Raw genomic sequence first — 27,753 nt, 5'->3', positions numbered from 1 at the left:
ACAGGAAAAGATAGCCACATTTCCTTGTTCCTGATCTAAACTTGCCAAACCAAGAAGCAGAGTCAGTTACCTAATGTCCTGGGAAGTCCAGTTGTACACAGACTACTTTTGACTAGTGAGGTGTTATTGTGTAGGAGAGTTTGTTTGGAGAATCATAACTATAAATATGTTTCCGTTGACTTACCACTGAATTGTGAAGATGTATGTTTATTGGTCAGTATATAATTCCAGTTATAAAATTGCTAATCGATGTGAAGGAAATGAATGTGTTCTTTTCTCTACTGTTGAGAAGCCTAGTTCAATATGGCAGACTACTGCTGCAGTTTAAAAAATGTTCTCCCTCCATTTGTGTTGAAAATGGTCACTTTTTCCCTTTCTTTCTTTTGGATACTATTACTACTGACTCAGGATTTTTATTTATTTGATCTTTTATGATCAGTTATAACCATTCTTTATGATGTGTGGATCGTCCCAGATGTGTCCACAAGAGTCTGACTCAGGGATCCCTCAGCTGTGGGCATCCCCTTGCTTTCTGTGACAAGCTTTCCATTCTCATCTTGTGTTTTGCCTGCTTCTGACTTGCATTCTGGGTTTGTTTTGATAAGGAATTTTATTTAGCACCCAAGATCTGAGACCAGAGGTCTTCATTCCAACCAATATATCATTATTTCTAAGCCTTTTAAAGTGGATAGAGCTTAAGGAAAGTGTGTGAGTGTTTTAATCATGAGTTCATGTTGATGTTTCCAAGTCAAAGTTGACATTACGGGTTTTTCTTCTTAACCTTTTAGAACTTATAATTGTATCTCATTTTCTCTCACATGGAAAATCTTTGTTTTGTCCCACAATATGTATAAAGTTGTTACCAATATTATTACCAATAGTAAAGGAGTTGGATGAAGTTAAATATTACTTTGCAGGAGTTTTTTGGTCCTTAGAATATATCCCACTAAGCACGTGGTCCTTTTTTAAATATTTTAAATTTAGTTTTGAACATGTAGAAAGAACATTAACGTGATTCAGAAGTCAAGCTATATAAAAAAGATATACTCAGGGAAGTTTCACATCCTATTCTTACCCTTTACCCTTTCCCCACCTGTTGTTTTTAACCCATTTTTATTAGTTTCTAGTTTATCCTTCTAGTATTTCTTTTTGCAAAAATAAGCTCACATGTACATGCATATTTGTGTGGGTGAATTTGTGTGTGATGTGTGTATTCCTCATCCTTTCTTATGCTAAATATGCTGTTCTCTGCTTTGCTTTTTTGACTTAATGTATCCTGAAGATTACTCCCTATGAGTAGGTAGAGATCCTCCTTAAAAATAAAAAAAAAGCCAACCAATAATCCTCTGTGTGGATGTACCATAATTTATTCAACCAATTCCCTATTAATGCTCTTTTGGGTTTCTAATAAACATATTTGGTTATTTTTAAAGTAACCCGGTGTTTTAAAATGTTTTGAAATGTTTAAAATTGTTTATTTGTAAACTCTCTATTCTGGCCTATGCTCCCAGCCTTTACATACCCCTTGAGCCTCATTTCATACCACTGTCCCGTGGCTCCCTACCCCTCTCATGGCTTCCAGCTCAGATGTGACTTCCTCAGAGAAACTGTTCCTTAACTCTCTGTTTAATGCAGTTTCTTTCAAGTCACTAATACGTCACCATGTTTATTTTTTTATTAGCCACTATAAATAATGTGATATTACTTTGTTGCCTTCATTTAGGCAGTATCATTTAGTGGATAAGAGTTTGGACTCTGTGCTAAATGCCCTGATTCGGAATCCTGGTTATGTGACAGCGGGCACATTAACTTAGCATTCTCTGCCTCAGTTTATTCCTCTAAAAATGGGTATAAATATTTTCCTAATAGTGGGCTGTAAGAAATGAATGATTAATAAATATAAACACTTAGGTAGTTACTTGCACATACTAAGTGTAAAGTAAATGCTGGCTATATCCGTATTACTATTTAATCATTCATTGTCTGCCATCAGTAAGCTCTGTGACAGCAAGGACCTTGTCTCTCCTGTTCCCCATCGTAATCTCATGACTTAGAGCAGTTCCTAGGTTATGGCAGACACTTACTCATTTGTTGCTAAATGATTAATAGTTAATATTCACTTTCCATTCCTTTGAAACATTCTTAGAAATATGTTACTTAAAGAATGCTTTCTTATATACATCATATGCAGTTACCAGATTTGACAATTATTTTCATCAGATTCAGCATCAAAATATAAATGCCTACTGTTAACATGTATTTTGGAAGTTTTGGAGAAAATCTGAAACAGAAATCAGAAGCTTTTACTATCAGACAAAAGCTAGAATGGCCATATTTACTTTGACACAGTTACATATCCATGAAATTCAAAAGAATCAACTAATATCCTTCTAAAATTATTGAGAGTTTAGTAAATGATCAGATGTGAGCTATGCATTAAGAAATTGTTTTCCCAGAATAGAGAACTCAGAAATAAGATTGCACACATACAACCATCTGATCTTCAACAAACCTGACAAAAACAAGCAACAGGGAAGGTATTCCGTATTTAATAAATGGATTGGGAGAACTGGCTAGCCATATGCAGAAAATTGAAACTAGACCCCTTCCTTACACCTTATACAAAAATCAATTCAAGATGGATTAAAAACTTAAATGTAAAACCCGAAACTATACAAACCCTAGAAGAAAATCTGGGCAATACCATTCAGGACATAGGTATGGGCAAAGATTTCATGACGAAAACACCAAAAACAATTGCAACAAAAGCAAAAATTGGCCAATGGGATCTAATTAAACTAAAGAGATTCAGCACAGCAAAAGAAACTATCATCACACTGAAGAGACAGCCTACATAATGGAAGAAAATGTTTGCAGTCTATCCATATGACAAAGGTCTAATATCCAGAGTCTACAGGGAACTTAAGTTTACAAGAAAAAAACAACCCCATTAAAAAGTGGGCAAAGGATATGAACAGACACTTCTCAAAAGAAGACACTCATCCTGCCAACAAACAACACTGATCATTAGAGAAATAGAAATCAAAACCACAGTGAGATACCATCTCACGCCAGTCAGAATGACGATTATTAAAAAGTCAAGAAACAACAGATGCTGACAAGGTTGCAGAGAAAAAGGAGCACGTTTACAATGTTGGTGGTAATGTAAATTAGTTCAACCATTGCAGAAGACAGTGTGGCAGTTCCTCAAAGATCTGGAAGCAGAAATACCATTTGACCCAGCAATCCCATTACTGGGTGTATACCCAAACAAATATAAATCATTCTGTTTTAAAGATACACGCACCTGTATGTTCATTGCAGCACTGTTCACAATAGCAAAGACACGGAATCAACCCAAACGCTCATCAGTGATAGACTAGATTTAAAAAAAGGGGTACATATACATCATGGAATACTATGCAGCCATAAAAGGAACAAGATTATGTCCTTTGCAGGGACATGTTTGGGGCTAGAAGCCATTATCCTCAGCAAACAAAGGCAGGAACAGAAAACCAAACACTGCATGTTCTCACTTATAAGTGGGAGCTGAACAATGAGAACACATGGATGCATGGGGGGAACAACACACAGTGGAGCTTGTCGAGATAGTTAGGGGGAGGGAGAGCATCAGGAAGAATAGTTAATGGATGTTGGGCTTAATACCTAGGTGATTGGATGATCTGTGCAGCAAACCATCATGGCACATGTTTATATAACAAACTTGCACATCCTGCACATATACTCCAGAATATAAAATAAAAGTTGAAGAAAAAAAATTGTTTTCCAGCATACTAGTAATTACCAGTCAAGGGCATAATTGAAGCAAGGTATTATTCTACTAAAGCAGAAAAAAAAATTAAGTTACCTAGCAATATTCCTAATAAGAAATATGTGGAATGTGTCCTTTATGAGGAAAATTAGAAAAATCTTTTGAGAGATAATAACAGATTTAGAAAAATTATGACATACTCTTTCCATTTAGAAATATTGAATATTATAGAAATTAAAATTCTTCCAAATTATTGTATAATGTTAAATTGTTGCAAACCAAACTTACTAGTTTTCTGCAGATCTTGTCAAAATTATTTTAAAGTTCATATGGAAGATGTTTAAAAATGAACATAAATGGTTTGATGGCCACTCTATAACAAAGATTCATAATACACAATCTGCTAGCAACTGGAGGAGAATAATTACACCAGCCTGTAACTTTTAATATAGTAATATTATATGTGACAAACTTCTGAAGTTAACCAACTATACTATAAATGTCTCATTAGTAGAAAAGTGAGCATGTAATTTAATTTTACTGTGAGGAATCTCAGATACAACAGAGGTTGTAATTTACCCACAGTTTCAGAGCATACATGTCAGAGATAGCATCAACATTATATTGAGATTGCAAGTAAGTTTTAACAGGTGGTATAGAAAATAATAATTTTTTTTCATTTAATCTGTTACGGTCTAGAATAACTGCTTTGTTTTACTTTGTCCAAGACTTTTACTGGTTTTAGCCTGGAAAGTTCCATGTCTCAGGAAACTTGTTAGTCATGGACTAACCAGGATCGTTGGTCACCTTGTGTAGTCTATAAAAAAGACACTAATGTCTGTAAATAATGTTTTCCATAAAATGAAAAGAAATGGATGGCAGATGTCTAATCTTGTGTAGAATAGCCCATCTAGTGTTCTATCTAGGCCATAAGTTACTCTAGGCACACAAGGTTCCCTCAGGAGTCTTCATCTGTTCAGGAATGTTAAGGTTTGGATTCACTCACTACTGTATAGTAGGGGAGGGGCAAAGCAAGATGGCCAAATAAAAGGCTCCACTGATTGTTTCCCCTTGAGGAGCACCAAATTTCACAACTATACGCATAAAAAAACACCCTCAAAGAAACCAAAAATCAGGTGAGCACTCATAGTACCTGATTTTACCTTCCTATTGCTGAAAGAAGCACTAGAGAGGGTAAGAAAAACAGTCTTAAATCACCTTTGCCACCCCCTCCCCCATCCCCTGGTAGTGGCCCTGTGGCACAGAGAGAGAATCTGTGCTCTCTCTTGAGGGAGAACTTAGGAATTTTGGGACTTTGCCTTGAACCCAGTGCTGCCCTGTCACAGTGGAAAGCAAAACCAGTTTGAACTTAGGTGATGCCCACCCATGGAGGGGGCATTTAGACAGCCCTAGACAGAGGGGAAATCTGTCCCAGCTGTCAGAACTTAGCTGCAACAAGCCTCACCACTGCAAGCTAAAGTGCTCTGGGGCCTTGAATAAATTTGAAAAGCAGTCTAGGCCGCAAGGACTGCAACTCCTAGGCAAGTCTTAATGCTGAACTGGGCCCAGAGCCAATGGACTTGAGGGGCACATGACCTACTGAGACACCAGCCAGGGTGGCTAAGGGAGTGCTTGTCCCACCTCTCCCCTTACCCTAGGCAGGACAGTTTGTGACTCCAAAACAGATCCCTTCTTTCTGCTTGGGAAGAGAAGAAGGAAAATTAAAGAGGACTTTGTCTTGCATCTTGGATACCAGCTCACCCATGGTAGGAAAGGGCACTGGTGAGAGTTGTGAGGCCTCCATTCTAGCCTAGCTCCTGGACCACATTTCTAGATACACCTGGGGCCAGAAGGGAACCCACTGCCTTCAAGGGAAGGACTCAGTCTTAGCAGGCCCCATCACCTGCAGACTAACAAGCCCTCGGACCCTGAATAACCAGCAGTGATACCTGGGTAGTATGCCATGGGCCATGGGTAAGACTCTGAGATATGCTGGCTTCAAGTGAAACCCAGCTTATTCCTAGCTGTGGTGGCTATGGTGAAAGACTCCTTCTGCTTGGGAAAAGTAAAGGGGACTTTGTCTTGCACCTTAGGTACCAGCTTGGCCACAGTGGGATAGGGCACCATGCAGACTCTTGGGGACTCTGATTCTAGGCCTTGGCTCTTGGTCAGCATTTCTAGACCCACCCTGGGCCAGAGGGGAGCCCACTGCCGTGAAGGATAAGTTCCAGGCCTGGCAGCATTCGCCACAAGCTGACAAGAGCCTTTGGGCCTTAAGTGAACATCAATGGTAACCTGGCAGTACTCCCTGTGGCCCTGTGGTGGTGGTGGCCATGGGGTGGGGCTCCTCTGCCTGTGGAAAGGAGAGAGAAGAGTGGGAAAGACTGTCTCATGGTTTGAGTGCCAGCTCAGCTGCAATATAGTAGAACAACAGGTAGATTTCTGAAGCTTTTGACTGCAGTCCCTGGCTCCTGGACAACATCTCTGGACCCGCCTAGGGCCGGGGGGAACTCACTGCCTTGAAAGGAACGACACAGCTTGGCTGGCTTTACCACCTGCTGATTATACAGTCCTAGGTCCTTGAACAAACACAGACAGTAGCCAGGTAGCAGTTACAGTGGGCTTTGGGCAAGACCCAGTGCTGTGCTGGCTTTGGGTTTGACCCAGTGCCGTCCCAGTGGTGGTGGCCACAGGGGTGCTTGTTTCACCCCAGCTCCAGGTAGCTTATCACAGAGACAGAGAGAGACTTTGTTTATTTGGGAGAAAGTAAGAGAAGAAAACAAAAGTCTATGACTGGTAATCCAGAGAATGCTTCTGGATCTTATCGAAGACCACCAAGGCAGTACCTCTACAAATCTGCAGGAACTATAGCATTATTGAATTGGGGTGTCCACTAATGCAGATACAGCTTGCATTGTGATGCAGATCACAACACCCAACTTCTTTTGAATACCTGGAAAACTTTCCTAAGAAGGACAGGTACAAACAAGCCCAGACTGTGAAGACTACAATAAATACCTGACTCTTCAATGCTCAGACACTGACAGACATCGACAAGCATCAAGACCATCCAGGAAAACGTGACCTCACCAAATGAAGTAAATAAGGCACCAGGGACCAACCCTAGAGGTGTGTGACCTTTCAGACAGAGACTTCGAAATAGCCATTTTGAGGAAACTCAAAGAAATTCAAGGTAACACAGAAAAGGAAGTCAGAATTCTATCAGATATGTTTAAGAGATTGAAATAATTAAGAAGACTCTAGCAAAAGTTCTGGAGTTCAGAAATGCAATCAAAATACTGAAGAATATATCAGAATCTATTAATAGCAGAATTGATCAAGCGGAAGAAAGATTAGTAAGCTTGAAGACAGGCTGAAAATACACAAAGGAGACAAAAGGAAAACGAATTAAGCATGCCTATAAGATCTAGAAAATAGTCTCAATTGGGCATATCTAAGTTACTGGCCTTAAAGAGGAGGCAGAGAAAGAGATAGGGGTAGAAAGTTTATTCAAAGAGATAGTAACAGAGAATTCCCAAAATGAAAGATATCGCTATCCAAACACAAGAAGTTTACAAAACACTAAACAGATTTAACCCAGAAAAGACTACCTCAAGACATTTTAATAATAAAACTGCCAAAGGTCAAGGATAAAGAAAGGATACTAATAGCAGCAAGAAAAAAGAACATACAATGGAGCTCCAGTATATCTGGCAGCAGACTTTTCAGTGGAAACCTTACAGATTGAGAGAGAATGAGTGGCATGACATATTTAAAGTGCTAAAGGAAAAAAACTTTGCCCTAGAGTAGTATATCTGGTGAAAATATCCTTCAAACATGAAGAAGAAGTAAAGACTTTCCCAGACAAATAAAAGCTGAGGAATTTCAGCTTGTAGACCTGTCCTATAAGAAATGCTAAAGGGAATACTTCAGTCGGAAAGAAAACAACATTAATGAACAATAAGAAATTATATGAAGATACAAAACTCACTGGTAATAGTAAGTACACAGACATGGAATATTATAACACTAACTGTGGTGTGTAAACTGCTCTTGAGTAGAAGACTAAATGATGAACCAATAAAAAATAATAACTAGAACTTTTCAAGATGTAGACAGTATAATAAGATATAAATAGAAACAACAAAAAGTTAAAAACAAAGGATGAAGTTAAAGCATACAGTTTGTTAATTTTCTTTTTGCTTGTTTATCTATGCAGTGTTGTTACCAGCTTAAAAATGAGTATAAGGTAGTATTTGCAAGCCTCATGATAAACTCAAATCCAAAAATATACAATGCATACACAAAAAGTAGAAAGTAAGAAATTGTATCATACCACCAGAGAAAATCACCTTTACTAAAAGGAAGACAGGAAGGAAGGAAAGAAGGAAAAGAAGACCACGAAACTACCAGTAAACAAATAACAAAATGGTTGGAGGAAGTCTGAACTTACCGATAATAACATCGAATGTAAATGGACTAAACTCTTCAATAAAAGACATAGAGTGGCTGAATGGATGAAAAAACAAGACCCAGTGGCCTGTTGCCTATAGGAAACACACTTCATCTATAAAGATACACAGAGACTGAAAAGAAACGGGTGGAAAAAGATATTCCACGTCAATGGAAACCAAAAAAGAGCAGGAGTAGCTATACTTACATAAGACAAAATAGGTTTCAAGACGAAAACTATAAGAAGAGACAAAGAATGTCACTATATGATAATAAAGGGGTCAATTTAGCCAAAAGATATAACAACTGTAAATATATATGCACCCAACACTAGAGCACCCAGAAATATCAAGCAAATATTGTTGGAGCTAAAGAGAGAGATAGATCCCAATACAATAATAGCTGGAGACTTCAGCATCCCACTTTCAGCATTGTACAGATCTTCCAGACAGAAAATCAACATAGGACCTAATCTGCACTATAGACTAAATAGACCTAATAAATATTTACAGGACACTTCATCCAACAGCTGCAGAATACATATTCTTCTCCTCAGCATGTGGATTATTCTCAAGGATAGACGACATGTTAGGTCACACAAATCTGAAAGTATTAAAAAAAAAAAGGAAAGCATTGAAGTGATATCAAGCATCTCTGGCCACAACAGACTAAAATTAGAAATCAGTAACAAGGAATTTTGGAAACTATACAAACACATGGAAATTAAATAATATACTCCTGAAAGATGGTGAATCAATGAAGAGATTAAGAAGGAAATTGAAAAAATTTCTGGAAACAAATGATTACAGAAACAACATACCAAAACCTATGGGATACAATAAAAGCTGTACTAAGAGGGAAATTTATAGCTATAAGTACCTACATGAGAAACAAGAAAAACACCCTAGCAATGTATTTTAAAGAATTAGAAAAGCAAGAATAAACCAAACCCAAATTAGTAGAAGAAAAAGCAATAATGAAAGATCAGGGCAGATACAAGTTAAACTGAAAAGAAAACACCAAAGATCAACAAAAGAAAAAGTTGATTTTTTGAAAAGTTAAACAAAATTGACAAACCTTTAGCCAGACTAAGGAAAAAAAAAAAGAAGACCCAAATAAAGAAAATCAGATATGAAAAAGGAGACATTGCAACTGACACTGCAGAAATTCAAGGGATCATTAGTGGCTATTATGAGCAACTATATGCCAGTAAATTGGAAAATCTAGAATAAGTGGATAAACTCCTAGACATGTTCAGCCTACCAAGATCAAACCATGAAGAAATCCAAAACCTGAACAGACCAATAACAAATAATGAGATCAAAATTATAATAAAAAGTCTCCCAGCAAAGAAAAGCCCAGGACTCAATGGCTTAACTGCTGAATTTTACCAAACATTTAATCAAAGAAGAACAAGTACCAATTGTACTCTAACTATTCAGAAAATAGAGGAGTACTTCCAAACCAATTCTACAAAGCCAGTATTACACTGATACCAAAACAAATGACACATCAAAAAAAGAAAACTACAGGCCAATATCACTGATGAATATTGATGCAAAAAATTCTCAAAATACTAGCAAACTGAATTCAATAACACATTAACAAGGTCATTCATCATGGCCAAGTGGGATTTATCCCAGGGATGCAAGGATAGTTCAACATACATAAATCAATACATGTGATACATCATATCAACAGAATGAAGGACAATACCATATGAACATTTCAATTAATGCTGAAAAAGCATTTGATAAAAATTCAACATCCCTTCATGATAAAACCCCTCAAAAAATATATATAGAAGGAACATGTGTCAGCATAATAAAAGCCATATACTACAGACCCATAGCTAGCATCCTACTGAATGGAGAAAATCTGGAAGTCTTTTAAGATCAGGAACATGACAAGGATGCCCACTTTTACCACTCTTCTTTAACATAGTATTGGAAATTCTGGCTAGAGCAATCAGAAAAGAGAAAGAAATAAAGGGCACTCAAATTGAAGAAGAAGCAGCCAAATTATCCTTGTTTGCAGATAATATGATCTTATATTTGGAGATCCTAAATACTCTACCAAAAAACTATTTGAACTGATAACAAATTCAGTAAAGTGGCAAATACAAAATTAACATGAAAAAATCAGTAGCATTTCTGTATCCCAACAGTGAACAATCTGAAAAAGAAATCAAGAAAGCAATCCCATTTATAGTAGCTACAAATAAAATAAAATACCTAGGAATTAACCAAAGAAATGCAAGATCTTTATGATGAAAACTATAAAACACTGATGCAAGAAATGGAAGAGAACACAAATAAATGGAAGGGTATTCCACGTTCATGGATTGGGAGAGTCCATATTGTTAAAAATGTCCATATTACCCAGACCAAACTACAGATTTAGTGCAATTCCTATCAAAATACCAATGACATACTTCACAGGAATAGAAAAAAATATACTAAAATTTATATGGAACTAAATAATAGCCATAGCAATCCTAAGCTAAAAGAACAAAACTGGAGGAATCACATTACCTGACTTCAGATTATATTACAGAGTTACAATAACCAAAACAGCATGACATGAAAACAGACACATGGACCAACTGAACAGAATAGAGAACCCAGAAACAAATCCACACACCTACAGTGAACTCATTTTTATCAAAGGTGCCAAGAGCATACATTGGGGAAATAACAGTCTCTTCAATAAATAGTGCTGGGAAAACTGGATATCCATGTGCAGAAGAATGAAACTAGACCCCTCTTTCTCACCTTATATAAAAATTAAGTCCAAATGGATTGAAGACTTAAATCTAAGACCTCAAACTATAAAACTACTAAAAAAAATGGCAAAAATCTTCAGGACAATTAGAGGGGGCAAAGATTTGTTGAGTAACACCAGACAAGCATGGGCAACCAAGGCAAAAATGGACAGTGGGATCACATCAAGTTTAAAAGCTTCTGCACAGCAAAAGAAACAATCAGTAAAGTGAAAAGACAACCCACAGAATGGGAGAAAATATTTGCAAACTACCCATCTGACAAGGGATGAATAACTGGAATATATAAGGAGCTCATACAACTCAAAGGAAAATAATAATTTGATTAACAAATGGGCAAAAGGTCCAAATAGCCATTTCTTAAAAGAAGGCATACAAATGGCAAGTAAGTGTATAAAAGATACTGAACATCATTGATCATCAGAGAAATGCAAATTAAAACTACAATGAGATGTTATCTCACTCTAGTTAAAATGGCTTTTATCCAAAAGACAGGCAGTAACAAATGTGGAGAAAAGGGAACCCTTTTACACTGTTGGCAGGAATGTAAATTAGTACAGCCACTATAGAGAATAGTTTGAGGGTCCTCAGAAAACTAAAAATAGAGCTACTATACAATACAGCAGTCCTACTGCTGGGTATATACCCAAAAGAAAGGAAATTCGTATATAGAAGAGATATCTGCACTACCATGTTTGTTGTATCCCTGCTCACAATAGCCAAGATTTGTAAGCAGACTAAGTGTTCATCAGCAGATGAATGGATAAAGAAAATGTGGTACATATACACAATGGGGTAGTATTCAGCCATAAAAAAATAATGAGATTCAGTCATTTGCAGCAACATGAATGGAACTGGACACCATTATATTAAGTGAAATAAGCCAAGCACAGAAAGATAAACTTTGTACATCCTCACTTATTTGTGGGATCTGAAAATCCAAACAGTTGAAATCATGGAGACAGAGAGTATAAGGATGGTTACCAGAGGCCAGAAAGGGTAATAAGCCAAAGGTGGGGTTGATGGGGGGGAATAGGGATGGTTAATGGGTACAAAAAATAGAATGAGTAAGACCTAGCATTTGATAGCACAACAGGCTGACTACAGTCAAAAATAATTTAAACATACATTAAAAAATAACTAAAATACTATAATTGGACTGTTTGCAACACAAAGGATAAATGCTTGATGGGATGGATACCCCATTTACCCTGGTGTGATTATTACACATTGCATGCTTGTATGAAAATACGTACCCATAAATATATATACCTACTGTGTACCCATGAAAATTTTTTTAAATGTATAGTAGGCTTCAGTAAGACTCTCAGTAATCATCTGCAAACTTAGTAGGGGGATTGAGGCCATCTGGCTTAGTCTTCTATCAAACAGCTAATCTTTGAGCTCATGATATTGTTGTATGTTAACTTTTAGCATAATTATCCCTATAAGCTGCACTTCTCAGCAAAAGTCATTTTTAAGGGATTTGTTTACTTTCAGTTTTTTTCAGTTGTCTTTCTAATGTATCAGTCAGTGGAATTATTTTTTCAAATATTAATTTACTCACCTTTTTCCTTGATCTATAAAGGATTTAAGATGATGTACTTAGTATATTATAGACGAATGTTAATGGACTATCTGATGCTTGTGTGGGTGTGTGTTTTGTATTTATATAGCCATTAGGTTGACAAGTGTGTTCTGTGTCATTATGGGATTGTCCTCTTTGCAAAATGAGAAAGAGTTTTCTTTTTTCAGTTATATTCAACAGATCACAAGTGCTATGAAAATTTCTAACCATCAAGTAAAATAATTTAAAAATTGACAAGAAATGCAAACCGCTTTTACACCATTTTAAGTCTTACTTATTATAAAGATCTCCAAAGTAATATATTACAATAAAACTCAGGTTCCTCTTGTAATCCTGTAACATCCTTAAGTATGCATTGGGAAGATGACTGGTTTACCAAGCTTGATTCAAACGTCATGGGTTACAACATTTAAATTTGCTGACAGTCTCATAAGGTAAGGTGGTGAGAAGATATCGGGGGAACCAGCCCCCAGTATTTTAATGTAGGTTCTTTTCTATTTTCCCAAAGTGTTGGCTGGTCTAAGAAATAAAGGGAAAGAGTACAAAAGAGACAAATTTTAAAGCTGGGTGTCCGGGGGAGAGACATCACATGTCGGCAGGTTCCGTGATGCTCCCTGAGCTGCAAAACCAGCAAGTTTTTATTATCAATTTTCAAAGGGGAGGGTGTTTACGAATAGGGTGTGGGTCACAGAGATCACATGCTTCACAAGGCAATAAAACATCACAAGGCAAATGGGGGCAGAGCGAGATCACAGGACCAGGGCGAAATTAGAATTGCTGATAAAGTTTCATGTCCCGCTGTGCACGCATTGTCATTGATAAACATTTTAACAGGAAACAGGGTTCAAGAGCAGGGAACCGGTCTGACTAAAATTTACTAGGCAGGAATTTCCTAATCCTAGTAAGCCTGGGGGCATTGCAGGAGACCAGGGCATATTTCATCCCTTATCTACAACTGCATAAGACAGACACTCCCAGAGCGGCCATGTTAGAGACCTCCCCCTGGGAATGCATTCTCTTTCCCAGGGCTGTTCCTTGCTGGGAAAAAGAATTCAGTGATATTTCTCCTATTCACTTTTGCAAGAAGAGAAATATGACTCTGTTCTGCCCAGCCCCACAGGCAGTCAGGCCTTATGGTTATCTCCCTTGTTCCCTGAAAATTGCAGTTATCCTGTTCTTTTTGGATGCCCAGATTTCATATTGTTCATACACACATGTTTTACAAACAATTTGTGCGGTTAACGCAATCATCACAGGGTCCTGAGGTGACATACATCCTCAGTTTACAAAGATGATGGGATTAAGAGATTAAAGACAGGCATAGGAAACCACAAGAGTATTGATTGGGGAAGTGATAAATGTCCACGAAATCTTCACAATTTATGTTCAGAGATTGCAGTAAAGACAGGCATAAGAAATTATAAAAGTATTAATTTGGGGAACTAATAAATGCCCATGAAATCTTCACAATTTATGTTCTTCTGCCGTGGCTTCAGCCAGTCCCTCCATTCAAGGTCCCTGACTTCCTGCAACAAAAAGAAAGTATAAAATTATGATGTTATTTATAACACAACTCTTAGCTAAACTTCTACTGACATTTTCCTAAAGATTATAAAGTATATTCATAATAGATTATTTTGCTGTCAGCCTCTTGAGATATGTTTCTTTTTATGCTAAGTAAAATGTAACCTCTTGCCACAACTAAAATCTTTTCTCTTTATTGATTTTTAGTGTCTAAAAAGCACGGCAAGCTCATTACGTTCTTACGAACATTCATGAAGTCTCGTCCAACAAAACAGAAGCTGAAGCAGCGGGGAATCTTGAAAGAGAGGGTGTTTGGTTGTGACCTGGGGGAGCACCTTCTAAATTCTGGTTTTGAAGGTAAAAATAAAATGTGCAAGCTTATACTTTGAGTTTCTGACCTCTCCATATTGGTTCTCTATAACCAGTTATGGAGTAGATTTAGTCAAATGATATCTGTTTCGTTTCAGTTCAATGCATGTATTAAGCTTTCTCAGGTACTCAGTTCTGGGTGGAGCTGAGAATGAAAAGTCTAAGAATGCACTTTGGCATTAGAGATGTTTGTGTTCTATTCGGGAAGAGTAGGACATTCACACAAAATATATTACAACCACCCTGTTATTTTGCCTGAGTTTCTATTTCTCCCTAGATAGCTTCTTCAGCCAGTTTTGCCACCCACATTTTATCCTAAAATATTTATCTAATTTTTCTTATGGAAAAAAAACTGTCAGAGTTTTGAGACATAAAATGCCAATATCAATCTTCCAATTTTTTTTGTTTTTAAAGAGACAGGGCCTTGCTTTGTTGCCCACGCTGGAGTGCAGTGGCGTGATCATAGCCGACTGCAGCCTTGAATTCCTGGGCTCAGGCAGTCCTCCCAGAGTACTGGGACTACAGGCATGTGCCACCACACCTGGCTAATTTTTATTTTTCATTTTACTTTTGTAGAGAATCTATATTTTATTTTTTATAGGAATCTATATTCCTTTCTTTATAAATTAAATTATGAATCAAGAATTTAGTTGTTGGATGGGGGGATGGATAGGAGGGAAAGAAAAAAAGGAGTTTTCCTTTTATATTTAAAAATAGCACTTTCCTCTAGCATCTCTTTCAGAAATGCCAGAAGATGAAGGCAGGATCTACCGTGATGTTGCTAAGTACCAGAAATAGGTGATTGTGAAATTCCAAATTAGTATGGGAAATACCCATTGTGCCTTTTGAGAAGACCATTAGTGAAAAACAATGGTAAAGTAATAATAATAATACTGAGTTGATAGTATCAAGTTCAAATTAAGGTCTTGCTCATTGTTTAAAGAATATCAGTGGACTTAGGAATTTAATGCAAACTGTACCATGTTTCTTGAGAGAGTAGACAAAATGTTATTTCAAACAGATGTTATTCCCAAATTAATACCAACTTAATGCAGATCCCTAAAAAAACAAAAACAAAAAAAACCCCTGAGGATTACTTTTGCAACTAAATGCACATGGAAAACTCAACCAGTGAGAATGTCAAAGAAAAAAATCAGTAATAGGATAGGAGACATCTAGTTTTACTATATATTAAAACAATATTCAAAACTAGAAAAGCAGAGTTTTCACTGGGTACAGTAGCTCACGTCTGCAATCCCAGCACTTTGGGAGTCTGAGGCAGGCAGATAGCTTGCACCTAGGAGTTCGAGATCAGCCTACACAACATGGCAAGACCTGGTCTCTACCAAAAATACAAAAATTAGCCAGCGTAGTAGTACGCACCTGTAATCCCAGTTACTTGAGTGGCCGAGGTGGGAGAATCACCTGAGCTTGGGAGGCGGGGGTTGCGGTAAGCTGATTTCACGCCACTGCACTCCAGCCTGGGCGACGGAGCAAGACCTTGTCTCAAAAAAAAAAAAAATTTTTTTTTTTTAAAGGCAGCGTTTTGTGCTGAGAATGAAATGTGAGTGAAACAGCTTAGAGTGTTCAGAAATAGTTCTTACTGTACATAAGAATCCATTGTGAGAAAAAAGTATGGTTTTAGAACCATGTCACGTGGAAGAGCTATTTATAATACATATTGAGATAATTAAACAGCAGTTTTGAAAAAAATTCACACTTCATCATACTGAATATAAACTTCAAATGTATAAGTTAACCATTTTAAACTTACAAAATTGCCAATGTGAATTGATTTTGTTTTGAGATAAAATAAATAATAGCTTTCTCAGATTTAAACAAAAAACATAAAGAGATGACTTAAATATATATATATACCTTTCATATAATGAAAAATAATGTAGAGGGAGAGGTACCATAGACAAGGAAATATAATCATTTTTTGGATATGATGAAATGCTGCTATTATAGTGTATGAGAATATCATTTCAGATTTTTTAGAAAATTAAAGTAATTTTAATTACTGAATAAAAGAATGGAGAAGAGATACAAACATTAAACTGTCACAGGGCTATAAATAATAAACAAAATACAGAAAAATGTTTATCCTTATTTGTAATCATGGAAATGTATCTTTAGGCGATTTTGAAATACCATTTTACTTTGGTAAATATTAAAATAACAAAGCTATTTTTCTAAATTATGATATCCAGTGCCATAAATATAGTAGTGATTTTTACCAATAGGTTCAGAATCGTTGGTTTCAGAAGGTTCTGAGTTAGCACTACCTTTTTGGAAAACATTTGACATTTCATAGCAAGACACTTTCTAGTGTTCCTTTCATCTAATGAATCCATCCTTAGGGACTTGTCTTAATGTTATCATTAAATAGAAATAAAAGTGTTCATCATAGCATAATGTATGAGAACAAAGAAAATGAAATACCCAACTTTGGGAGAATGTTCTTTTTTGGGATGGGGTTTCACTCTGTCATCCAGGCTGGAGTGCAGTGGCCCAATCTCAGCTTACTGCAACCTCTGCCTCCTGGGCTCAAGCTGTCCTCCTGCCTCAGCTTCCTGAATAGCTGGGACTATAGGCATGCACCACCACACCCAGCTAATTTTTGTATTTTTTTGTAGAGGTGGGATTTTGCCATGTTGGCCAGGCTGATCTCGAACTCCTGGACTCAAGCAATCCACCCACCTTGGCCTCCCAAAGTGCTGGGATTACAGGCGTGAGCCACCACACCCTTACAGGGGAATGTTCTATAAATGTTGAAGCTGTTAAAAATTTTAAGTTTGAGCTGGGTGAGATGGCTTATGCCTGTAAACCTAGTATTTTGGGAGGCCAAGGTAGGAGGATCACTGGAGGCTGGGAGTTTACACCAGCCTGAGCAGCATGTAGCAAAACCCCATTTATACAGAAAAAAATACAAAACAAGCTGGGCATGGTGGCACACACCCGTACTTCTAGCTAGTTTGGAGGCTGAGGTCGGGGGATTGCTGGACCCCAGGAGTTGGAGACTACAGTAAGCTATCATCTTGCCACTGCATTCCATCCTGGGCAACAAGGCAAAACCCTGTCTCTAAATAAATAAATAAAATAAGTTTGAATACAGTGTAGGAACCTGAAAAATATTATCTATAAATAGTAGATACAACTTTTGAAAGTCTGGATACTTAGGTGATATGAGAAATGAATATAACTAAAGTATTAGAGAATATTGTTGAGATTTTTTTTTCTTAGTTGTCTTGCTTTTTCAATTAAAAAAATTAGAGGAATATTAGAAATGAATTTAATAATCCTGGAAGATTAATCCCTCTTTGCCAAGTTAAACTCAAATGACTAGAAAAAAAATTAACTTGTGACCTTAAAGTGTAATTGAAATTCAGTAAACTTTAGGAGCTAGAAACCTCAAAGACCGAGGCCAGATATATTATACTTGGCATATTAAAATAATTTCCTGTTTCATCAGGGTTGGTAAGAAATGAATAAATATTCATAAGAAGGATATTCATTTGAACATTCAAATGAAGCCTAAATTAGCAGGAGAAGGGAAACCTTTGAAGTTTATTAACTAAAAATTAGGAAATAAAATGGTTTTTTAATAGCTGAATGATTTAGTAGTTTGTCTTTGATTTAATGAATATGTGAGGAATTTCAGTTTTTTCAGATTTTAAGACTTCATAGGGGGCTAGGTGTGGTGGCTCATGCCTGTAATCTTAGCTCTTTGGGAAGCCTAGAAGGGAAGAGCACCTGAGCCTGGGGGTTTGAGACCAGCCTGGGCAACATGGTACGTTTAACACCATGTAATATGTTAAACCTTGCTTAGATGTGATCATTAATATGAAAGAGAGGCCCAGCAGGGTGGCTCACGCCTGTAATCCCAGCACTTTGGGAGGCCGAGACAGGTGGATCACCTGAGGTCAGGAGTTCAAGACCAGCCTGCCCAATATGGTGAAACCCTGTCTCTACTAAAAATACAAAAAGTGGCCAGGTGTGGTGGCGCATGCCTGTAATCCTAGCTACTCAGGAGGCTGAGGCAGGAGAATTGCTTGAACCTGGGAGGTGGAGGTTGCAGTGAGCCAAGATCATGCTATTGCACTCCAGTCTGGGCAACAAGAGCGAGACTCCATCTCAAAAAAAAAAGAAAAAAAAATGAAAGAGAGTTTTCCAATTTGTCCTGCCATGCTCATTAGCTTTCAAATATCAATTCAATTTTAGTTGTACTTAGAAGTTTCAGTTATGTTTCCATTCTTCATAAGGATGATAGGGGAGGACAGAGGCTATTATATCACTTCTTTCTGATAAATAGCAGGTTAAACTACAGTGTTCATCTGTTCCCTAATTATGATAAAATCTATTGGAGTGGAACAGAGTTTTTTGGTATCATTGATTTTTTTGTAGGGACAGTGTCTCTACAAAAAATTTTAAAAAATTAGCTGGGCATGGTGGCACGTGCATGTGGTTCCAGCTACTTGAGAGGTTGAGGTGGGAGGATCTCATGAGCCCAGGAGGTCCAGGATACAGTGAGCCATGATCACACCATAGCACTCCAGCCTAGGCAACAGAATGAGACCCTATCTCAAAAAAAAAAAAAAAAAAGACTTCATATGTATTGTCCATGACCTATAACCACAGTTATATCATATGTGTGTATATATTTACACATACAAATATATATAGAGACTATTTTAAAGTCTAAATTAAAACAATGAGAATTGATTATATATTTTAAACTCTAAAATAATTAGAATAAAATGAAGAAAAAATGATTATATATTATATACATAATTGTGAGGAGAGATGAGACACATACAGTATATATAATATTGATATATATCATATATAATTGTTCTTTCTCAAAGTTTAGACTTTAATATAGTGTCTTTACCCTAAATTAACCTTGCACTAGATTTTACTGAGAAGGAAGCTCATATCAAAATTATGTTTTATGTGCTTGCGTCGACAGCACATATACTAAAATTTGAACAATACAGAGATAAGTGTGACCCCTGCACAAAAATGACACACAAATTCGTGAAGCATTCCATATAAAATAAAATTTTTTTTAAAATTATGTTTTGCTAAATGGTTAATTCTCTGAATATTTCCTAGTGAAAAATCAGCTTTATAGGGAGATTATCTTATTATACTTTCTAAACTTCTGAGTACCTCTCTGTTGGAGCAAGTGACAAACTTGACCTGTGTCTTCTGTACAAAGTGTTGTAAGAAATCACATAGGAGCCTGACAAGGCAGTTGTCTTTTTATTCTTTTATGTGTGGTCCCTGCTGTTCAATCAGGATTATCATAGAGTTTTAGCTATCACAAACCAGTGTTTATAATTGAGTGTATTAAACATTATATCACAGTTATTTGTAGAACTGATTGTTTAAAAATCTGCCCACAAAAGAAGTAAATAAAAATCTGCCCACATAGTACTTTTTTTGAGCATAGATTATACTGATTTGTCATTTACTTTGGCATCCTTTTGTTTTGTTTTGTTTTGATACGGAGTTTTGCTCTTGTTGCCAGGCTGGAGTGCAATGGCACAATCTCGGCTCACTGCAACCTCCACCTCCCAGGTTCAAGCAATTCTCCTGCCTCAGCCTCCTGAGTAGCTGGGATTACAGGCGCCCACCACCATGCCTGGCTAATTTTTTTTTTTCCTGTATTTTTTGGTAGAGACAGTGTTTCACCATATTGGCCAGGCTGGTCTTGAACTCCTGACCTCAGGTGATCTACCTGTCTCAGCCTCCCAAAGTGCTGGGATCGCAGGCATGAGCCACTGCCCCCAGCCTACTTTGGCATCCTTATCTGTAGCTTTAAAATGTTGTGTTGGTGGTGGTGGTGGTGGTGGTGGTGTGACGTTAATTTCTTTTTCTGGTATCATTGATTTTTTTCATAAGACTTAGTATTTTTTTTTTTTGGTGTACATATTTAAAACTGAATTTCATTAAAAGTTTGAATTGAGATCACTAAAACAAAATAGTGAGAGTTTTATAGAAAACTAGGTAAAATTATGTTTGGTACAAAATATTACAAATATTTTGAAACCCTCGGAGAGGACTCTCTGTTGCCTGAACATATTTCTGTGTTGTATGATATGCACAAAACTTTAAATCAGAGCACAGTAGGAAAAAGCAAGGCCCAAATAACACCAAAAATTAATCCTTTTGGTAGTCAGGTAGAATCATGATGCACATTCTAATAAGTCACACTGTACTCATGTCCCTTTAGCCTGGAAACCATCTCCCTGAAACTGAAACTCAGCTTTTTCATCTGTATCTGTAATGCTTTCATGATGCCTGGAAAATAGAAGAGACTTAATAAATACATGATTGATGAGTGAGAGTGAGTGAATGAATGAAGAGAAAAGAGCAGAAACGAAACCAAAACTGTCAAGAAAAAAAAATCAAAGATCAATTCTTGTCATACTTACTTCCTACTTCTTTGAGCCATATTCTAATTTTAAGGATCATCGATTTTAATTTAAATATGTACTTCTTATTCTGTTGTCATATGATGATGTTTTAAAAACTAAGAATGTAAAATCAAAGTAAATCAGAAGTGTATTATGTGGAGAATGTGGGAATGATTCTGAAAGTCATACCGTCTTTTGGAGGAAGCATTTTGGAGGTTTCTAATGTTATATTTTGACTGGGTCATTATTCGCTGTGCATTTGGCTGGTTTGTTACATAGTTTGGGGGTAGCTAGTAAATAGCCTTTTTTTAAAACTAGGATTTTTTTACAAAATATATTGGATTCTTATATTGCTTTCCTACTCTTTCGTGAAAAAATAAATCAGATCTTTTCTTCTTTTTTCTTCTGACATTGTTTTTCAGTTTCTGCTCTCTTTTCTTCAAGATTCAAGTTTATGCTTTTCTTTCATTTTGCCACCTATTTGTATTAAATGACTCATTTGTTTCCCTTAAACTTATAAGTAATAGTTATGTAATTTTATTTATTAAGCTCATTATGTGATTGTTGTATAGACATTCAGTCCTTCTACTCAGGGAACACAAAATATAAGAAAACGATTCAGATGCTTGCCATGAAGTATTACGTGTGTAGAGACTTGGGCATATTCTCAGGAAAAGACCTCTAATTCTCCATATTTTCAATGTTTTCTGACTTATTTGGAAGAATAAACAGATATGAATCTAATAACACACAGATATACACATCCAATGAAAATTACCGATACTTTTTTTTATAAATGGTAGCTTATTTTTATGAAAAATTTATGTGTGCTCGGAGAGCCTGATAATATGGAAATAAAATACTGTGCTCTGAAGGGTTTTTCTTGAAGAGAAACCTTTTGTGTACCTGCGTGAATTAGCTTGCTCATTTGGAGCATATATAATGAGAAGCATCTTCTCAGTGCTTTACAGGAAAGAATTTTAACCATTTTCCTAAGTAATGATGTTAATTTTCCCAGTAATCTCTAAATATATTCCCTTTGAAGCAGATGACTGAAATTTTGTAGCCCCAAATTTTATTATTCCACTTCCAGTTTTTAGAATTGAAACCTAAGACACCAAGTTTATCATTGGTGGGACAATGTTAGAAATAGAACCCGAGCTTTTATAAAGATGCTATGTATTTTGCATATCATTTCGACACAGAGGTTGCTTCTAATATCAATTAAATCCACAAGAAGCACCCAGCAATTCTACCTGCCCTTCATCTTTACTACATAACCATAACCTTTTCTTGTTACTGAAAGTCTTGAATATTTTTAGAGGCAGAAAGCATGTAGTTGAAAATGTATTCATATGAAAACTAAGGTTCCTTCCCTGCTAACTTGACCAGATAATGACCATTTCGGGCTCTCAGGGCACTGGTAAATTAATTCACTTGCTAATTTTATACATTGTGTCAGGACGGTGTTCCTGAGTTTTGAATATACAAAGATGAACGATGCATGGTTTTGCTCTTGAAGAGCCCACAGTCAGAAAAGGGTAATAGTTGTATGAACAAATAAATGATAATTTGAAATATTGTTCTATGAGCACATAGAACACAGTGCTCAGCCACCTCTACTTGTGGGTATTCAATGAAGGCTCGCTGAAGAGTGATAGTTTAGCTGGATTTTGAACAATAGCCAAGAATTTTTTCTATACAAAGAGCGTTATGGGAGAGAGTCCAGCTAGAGGAAATTGTTTTGTGAAGAAGTCGTAGCATGGTTGGTTTGTATGGCAAAAGGTAACACTTCACTTGGCCTAGGGTTGTGGAATATGGAAATACAATAATAATTAAGTGTAAATTGTGAAAGGCCTTCTCTGCCAGGCAGTATATTGCAGTAGTTAAAAGCATTGGCTCTGACTGGATAAAGAAAAATGTGGCACATATACACCATGGAATACTATGCAGCCATAAAAAAGGATGAGTTTATGTCCTTTGCAGGGACATGGATGAATTTGGAAGCCATCATTCTCAGCAAACTATCACAAGAACAGAAAACCAAACACCACATGTTCTCACTCATAAGTGGGAGTTGAACAATGAGAACACATGGAATAGGGAGGGGAACATCACACACCAGGGCCTCTCGGGGGGTTGGGGGGCTAGGGGAGGGATAACATTAGGAGAAATACTCAATGTAGATGACGGGTTGATGGGTGCAGCAAACCACCATGGCATGTGTATACTTACGTAACAAAACTGCACATTCTGCACATGTACCCCAGAACTTAAAGTATAATAAAAAAAGATATATGTATGTGTGTGTGCGTGTGTGTGTGTGTGTGAAATAAAAAACAAAACAAAAGCATTGGCTCTGTACTTGGACTGCCTGAGTTGGAATCTCTCACTTCTGCCAGTGTTTCCTGCCTGCCCTTGGGTAAAACTTACTCTCTCTAAGATACAATTTCTTCTCTGTAAAAATGGGAATATATAGTACTTTCCTTGTAGGATTTCTCTGAAAATCAGAGCATATGCATTGTAAAGTACTTAGCCTGGCATATATTTAGTACCTAATACTATCAGCTGCTGGTTTTTGTTTTTTGATTTTTTTAATCAAAGATAAGGAGGTTAAGTTTTAAATGTTGTTATAGGATCTGACAGAATTTAAAGATGGATTGCAGGAAGGACAATAAAAGTCAGGGAAACCAAGGAAAAGTTGGTTATAATAATAAAGGAATGACAATATACTGTTAATGAAATACATTCACTAAAATTATCTTATTAAAATGTCTTATTTGTTTCATTTGCCACTCTGAATGTTTCATCTCTAGTATAGTAGCTCTTTGCAGACCAAATTTTACAAGCATTTCTTTTCAAGGATTTTAATTAACCCTATCAAATGATCATACTAAAGTCTGTAAACTCATCAATCTGCATTGCAAAACAACTATTGTTAAATTCTCAGCTGCTGTAAATGTTTGAATGGTTATAAAATGTTTTATCATATATTTTGAAAATTCTGTTCTATACTGCATGCCTCAGCATAGCTGTCCAGTGTATATTCATAGAGCTAACCAGAAAGAGTGCCCTGTATTACGAGCTGATAATATAAAGTCAAAATGTCAATAAAGTTAATGTAAATATGGCCAGGAAGTTACAAGATTCCATCTATTTGAAATTGCCTTGGGCTTTGCATTATATTGGTGTTTTGTTGATTGAATAAAGTCAGAATTTGCATTAACTATGAAAATATAGAAGATCCTTTTCTAGAAGCAAAACTTTGTAGCACTTACAAGTAATTATGTTGTTGGGACAAGCATTTAACTTTATATATTCATTTGCTGTATATGAAAGTCAGCTGAACAGCCGTATTTCTTAAAAATCTGGCATGGTGTTAGGACTAAACAGTTCACTTTACTGTAATGTGTAACTGTAACATAATCTAAATGAGTCTACTGCAGAAGAGAGACTGTCCTAATAATGTATGAACTCTCTTACTCACTTAAATATCATGACATAGAACCAGTCTTGATTATTCAGGAATTAGTTATCTAATTTAGGTGGGCAATTAAATAAATATACCCTCATCATTTTTTGTAGTGGATTAATTTTTGCCCTTTTTAACTTTAATTTACAAATTTTATTTTACTTTTGTAAACTAAGACAGTCTTATTTTTTGGCGACTTTGGTTCCAGTGAATACTACCAATTTCATCTGTTTCTTTACAAATTCTCTTTAGTGCCGCAGGTTCTTCAAAGCTGCACAGCATTCATTGAGAGATATGGCATCGTGGATGGAATCTATCGCCTTTCTGGTGTTGCCTCCAATATCCAGAGACTACGGTAAAATCTTATATGGCACTTTTTCACTCCTTCTTAACTAATTAAAATGCAAAAATTTTAAAACAGATTCACTTACTTTGATAACCTATTTTCATTAAAGATAATTTAGATAAAATAGGAAATAATATACATGTTATTGTCTCTGTGTACTTTTCTAAATGGCATTTTTTTCATCTGTAGTATCAGAGAACCATGCACCTTAATCTCTTCAGTACTTGTATTTTGTCTCTTTATAGTGTTTGAAGATTTTAGCAAATTGAGTTTGAACCGATGACAGCCATGAGAGAGGAAATTTGCATTATAATAAAATTATTCTTTAGGTGTTAATTAAAATGGATGGGAATGGAACATTTTCTAATCTCCTTTGACCCTGATTCTGTGTTTATGTTCAAGTATGCATCTCTACATATTTCACATCCTCCCCAAATCTTCTCTGAGACAAAAACAGTGACAAACTCTGTGCCTGCAATATTTTATTTTTGCTTAATCTCTTGGATTCTAGACTATTCTTGACATGCCATTACCCTTTCTTTTTTACTGTAGTACATGATAACTGCCATTATTCTGTAGAGATTTTAATACTTTAACAGATCATAGAGCCCATCTCAGTTTTGGGAAATACATGCTTGAAAAGTACATAAATTAGTTCTTGTACTAAAGACAGTTTAGTCTTCAGTTTAAGACAAAGTAAATCTCATATTGTACACATACATTAATCCTCTAGGTAGATGGTAAGTGGTCTCATGCCCGTGGATGAATATTAATTAACCTCCTGGAGAGTGAGCTTACTCTGCCTTACTATTCTGTGTACAACTTTTATTTTACTCATTCTAATGATACAGATTTTCCTGCCTATTAAAATTTGTTGTTAGCTAGGAATTGCATTATGTTGTTTCTGACTTTTTTATCCTGCTTCGGGAAAGCATTTCTGTGTTGTACAATCTGTATCTGAGGAATTTCTGCTCATAATTGTTCATAGATCAATTGCCATTCAACACTAGTCTCTGGAATTGCCAAGATATTGGATATTCAAGTCATTAGCAATTAGGAGTCCTGTTTTCAGACTGTTGTACTATAAGAGCTGTTCATTCATATGTGTCTCAGAGGCTATTGTCCATTTTAATATTAAAGCTGTGCCCTTAATTTCCACATAGACATCTATCTTGTACTGAGACATCCAGTTGTTGCTGAAGTCCAAACACAACTTAAATGAAATATAATTAATGGAAGATAATAGCAACTCACTGAGATAGAGCTGAACACTTTTGGAGCTTATGCTTTCTGTTTTTAAGACACATATTTGCTCTCCTCAATCAAATGATTTGCTTGTCCTCTTCTGTCTATGTCAGCCATGAATTTGACTCTGAGCATGTCCCCGACCTGACGAAAGAACCATATGTTCAGGACATCCATTCTGTGGGCTCCCTATGTAAGCTGTACTTCCGGGAACTCCCAAACCCTCTGCTTACCTACCAACTGTATGAGAAATTTTCTGTGAGTACAGGCTACTTTTGAATCTAATTCTTTGTGGAACTTTGCTGTGCTTTTGTTCAAAACACATGAACTTTGGTTTGGTCACATGTAAGAAATAGTTCTGTGACTGAAATGACTCCTTAAAAAAACAAATATTGCCAGCTAGTCGGTGGTCTTTGCTGTTTTCACATTGTCATTCTTGTGCTTTCTGACTTAGAGCTGCTAGTCTTGTCACACTTAATACTGATGACCATCAAGCCTTTTTAAAATTAGTTTCGTAGATCTCAGTGTTCACACTGTGTGGAAACAGTTGACTTCCTGAATACAATGTTGTGTTTCCTCGCCATTTCGCATCCAAGAGCAAAGCAAGTTGATCTCAGAGTGAAAACTGAATTGTAAGTGAACTTTCATTTTTACCAACAGAGCTCACTAGTTTATTTTGTACTGTGACTGTTCTAGGATGCAGTTTCAGCAGCAACAGATGAAGAAAGGCTGATAAAAATCCACGATGTCATCCAGCAGCTCCCCCCACCACACTACAGGTCAGCCACAGTGGGTAAATACCAGGCAGAGGTAGAAGTCGGTTGACGTGTAAACGTTTTTTTTTCCTTTGGATTTCTATTTAAACTTCCTTGGAGTTCTAACTAAACTTCCATTTCATATACACACACACACACACACACACACACACACACACACACACACACACACACTATATGTATGTGTACCTATATGTATATGTATATGTTTATGTATAGATATTCATTTGTCCTTAGATCCCCAGGGCCTGGCACACTGTTTAGCATTCCATACGTACTTAAAGGTTGAATGAATGAATGGATGGACAAAGGGCTGGCTGACTAAACTTGGGGGTTTTTTGTTTGTTTGTTTTAGTTTCTTCTTTGGTTTTATTGTTGTTGCTACATTTTAAAACCTAATTTGATTTGTGTGTTAGTTTGGAGTCTTGGAAATATTTATGGTTATGTCTGAGAAAACCAGAATAAAATTGAAAGTTACTTTGCCAGTTAGAAAAAGACAACAGTAGAAACTAGATTCCAGTATGCAAAGAAACAAAAGATATATTTTAAAATTCCAATTACTGACAAGAAATTAAACTCAGCAGATGTTCTAGTAATATGCAAATTAAGTAATTTAATTTTTTTTTTCAAAATGACATTGCTTATGTATATATTTCAAAAATCAGCACTATAGGCCAGGCGCCATGGCTCACACCTGTAATCCCAGCACTTTGGGAGGCCGAGGTGGGTGGATCACCTGAGGTGAGGAGTTTGAGACCAGCCTGGCCAACATGGCAAAACCCCGTCTCTACTAAAAATACAAAATTAGCCAGGCATGGTAGCACGCGCCTATAATCCCAGCTACTCGGGGGCAGAGGCAGGAGAATCACTTGAACCTGGGAGGTGGAGGTTGCAGTGAGCCGAGATCATGCCACTGCACCCCAGCTGGACAACAAAGCGAGACTCCATTTAAAAAAAATTCTAATTGTGGTTTCTGTTTAATGTTTATCACCTTTGCACCAT

The 27,753-nt window shown here is 36.5% G+C and overlaps 1 protein-coding gene and 1 non-coding gene across 14 annotated transcripts in view; both read left to right on the top strand.

Moving 5' to 3' along the window:
- Positions 1-27,753, top strand: part of ARHGAP32 (Rho GTPase activating protein 32) — a 318,023-nt gene that overhangs the window by 270,379 nt on the left and 19,891 nt on the right. For all 13 annotated transcript variants that reach the window (XM_055356379.2, XM_063693674.1, XM_031016043.3 and 10 more), the window contains 4 exons: positions 14,326-14,475; positions 24,637-24,739; positions 26,089-26,233; positions 26,672-26,754. In XM_055356379.2, coding sequence (XP_055212354.1) covers positions 14,326-14,475; positions 24,637-24,739; positions 26,089-26,233; positions 26,672-26,754 — 481 coding nt within the window. The remainder of the gene's footprint in view (positions 1-14,325; positions 14,476-24,636; positions 24,740-26,088; positions 26,234-26,671; positions 26,755-27,753) is intronic.
- LOC115936331 (U6 spliceosomal RNA) lies at positions 19,444-19,547 on the top strand. The gene has a single exon (XR_004071831.1). It is a non-coding gene; the product is annotated as a U6 spliceosomal RNA (small nuclear RNA).

The sequence above is a fragment of the Gorilla gorilla genome, chromosome 9 (assembly GCF_029281585.2).
Source record: "Gorilla gorilla gorilla isolate KB3781 chromosome 9, NHGRI_mGorGor1-v2.1_pri, whole genome shotgun sequence".
NCBI lineage: Eukaryota > Metazoa > Chordata > Mammalia > Primates > Hominidae > Gorilla > Gorilla gorilla.
This window is presented reverse-complemented; position numbering and strand designations above follow the sequence as displayed.